This window comes from Otolemur garnettii, unplaced genomic scaffold (genome assembly GCF_000181295.1).
Source record: "Otolemur garnettii isolate 467f Iridium unplaced genomic scaffold, OtoGar3 scaffold00205, whole genome shotgun sequence".
NCBI classification, from domain to species: domain Eukaryota; kingdom Metazoa; phylum Chordata; class Mammalia; order Primates; family Galagidae; genus Otolemur; species Otolemur garnettii.
The window spans coordinates 220,967-223,211 of NW_003852600.1; the positions used below are offsets into that span (position 1 = coordinate 220,967).

Here is a 2,245-nt window from a genome sequence, read left to right on the forward strand (position 1 = left end):
GCTTAAGTGATTCTCTTGCCTCAGCCTCCCAAGTAGCTGGGACTACAAGCACCTGCCACAACACCTGGCTTTTTTTTTTTTTCCCAGTTTGTGGCCGGGACTGGGTATGAAACCACTGTCTCTGGCATATTGGGGCCAGTGCCCTACTCCTTTGAGCCACAGGCCCTGTCCCAAATTAATACATTTAATTAAGCCAAAATACTTGGTGTATATGGGTCTTATGAGGAGAAAAATGTGAGAACACTTTATATTTGGTTATGCATAGTGTTTAGGAGATAGAGTTAGTTAGATCTGGTTACTGACTAGGTTTGACTGGAGAAGAAAAACTGTATGTTTAAACAACTAGATGAATGCTATTACTTTTTGGGAGAGGAGAATAAATAGACAGCAGTTTTGAATTTATAAAATCCAGCTGAAGAAATTTTCTTAGGTAGGAGTGCTCAAGAGATGATAAAAATTAGAAATTTGAGTTTTATTTGCAATCAGATTGAGCAAAGAGTTTGGCTCCTAAAGAACGCATAGAAGAGAAAAGCACAGCATTATAAGCCCTGTAGTTCAGGAACTTGGGAACATCCTGAGGAGTGGGATAGGTTGTTACCAGAGGCACACAAACCTGAAATAATGAGGTAGGAGGGTTGGATAGTTTGCATTTTTCTGTTTGTCACCAAATAATCTCTTTATTTATTAATATTCATGTCTCCTGCTATTGCCATGACTCTTTTTTCTAAATTGACCTGACAAATTTAAGTTATATCTGTCAATTTTAATTAATTTTTAAAAGTCATTTCTAAATGTTTGAGATCTCAAGGTGTTTGATAATTTACAGTAAGGGAACCTGGAGATAAAACTAAGAAGTAATTTAGGCAAATATAGTATTAGACTAGAAATTCTTAATCTAAAATTTAGAGTATATATTATTCAAATAATTTAAATGTTGTAGCAATTCTTAAAACTTTTTCTTGCGCCAATCTTTATAAACCAGTACATATTTACCATTGTTTAAAATCTTTTGATAACACTTCTTATAGAAATTTTCAAGTAAACACAAAAGTAGAGAAAACTGTATAATAAACTCCTTACTCTGTTTCAAAGTTGTCAACACTTTGTTCTATCTTTTGCCTACCTCCTGCCTTCCTGGATTATTCTAAAGCATATCCCAAATGTATCTCTAAATAAGTCAGAATATCATATTCATTAAAAATTTCTGTTGGGTGTGAAATAGTTAATCATAAATGCTTCATACAGTTGTTACTTGGCTGTTAAGTAAGTAGTATTTTTCATTGAAATATGAGCAATTATGAAGTATATTATGCCTTCATAAAAATAATGTTTTACTTTTCTAATTGCAGGCAAAATTATAAAATCTGTTCCTGGAAAACTAATGAAAGAGGTGAATAACTGATTTATGTGTATTTTATAAAAGATACTCTTAACCATATTTAAATATAAATGAATTTTGATGGATTGTATTCAAAATTATCTTGATTTTTAATTTTCTTAAAATGATCTCTGTATCACCACAGAAAGGTCAGCATTTGGAACCTTTTATCATGAATTTCATTAATTCTTGTGAATCTCCAAAGCCTAAACCAAGTAGACCAGAACTGACCATACTCAGCCCCACTTCTGAAAACAACAAGAAGGTACTGCATATTATAATATAGAGCCATTAATTTTAAAATCGCCTCACTTGAGGCGATTTTTCCATTATATAGAGAATGAATCTCTTGTTAATGAAATGGATTGGACTGTGCATTTCCTTTATATGGAGATCATTTGCACAGAATACAGGGGTAATTGTGTGTAATTACTTGGTTTTTTTCTTTAATGTGGTAAATGTTTCTTTAGATATTGTATTTATATCTATCATTTCTGTGTTTGAGAGATTTTTAAAAGTGGTTTTCTTAGTTTTTCTTAGTTTATAAATCACCAACTTCCAAAAGTTAAGGAAATAATTACTGTAGTATATTTATGTTTCTTTGATGGCATTTTAATGGTCTGTAAAATATTTCATCCATTCATAAAACAGACATTTTTAATGTCTGTGCCTCCTATGGAGTACTAGGCTCTAGGGACATAAAGACATGTTCTTTGTCCTCAAGAAGTTGCTGGCTCGGCACCTGTGGCTCCAGTGGCCAAGGCGCCAGCCACATACACTTAAGGTGGAGGGTTCGAATCCAGCCTGGACCCGCCAAACAACAATGACGGCTGCAACCAAAAAATAGCTGGGCATTGTGGCGGGCGC

General features: G+C 33.6%; 1 protein-coding gene across 2 annotated transcripts in view; it reads left to right on the forward strand.

Annotated features, from left to right (window-relative positions):
* SNX14 (sorting nexin 14) overlaps nt 1-2,245 on the forward strand; it is a 75,849-nt gene that overhangs the window by 59,708 nt on the left and 13,896 nt on the right. For both annotated transcript variants that reach the window (XM_003801289.3, XM_003801290.3), the window contains 2 exons: nt 1,350-1,390; nt 1,524-1,643. In XM_003801289.3, coding sequence (XP_003801337.1) covers nt 1,350-1,390; nt 1,524-1,643 — 161 coding nt within the window. The remainder of the gene's footprint in view (nt 1-1,349; nt 1,391-1,523; nt 1,644-2,245) is intronic.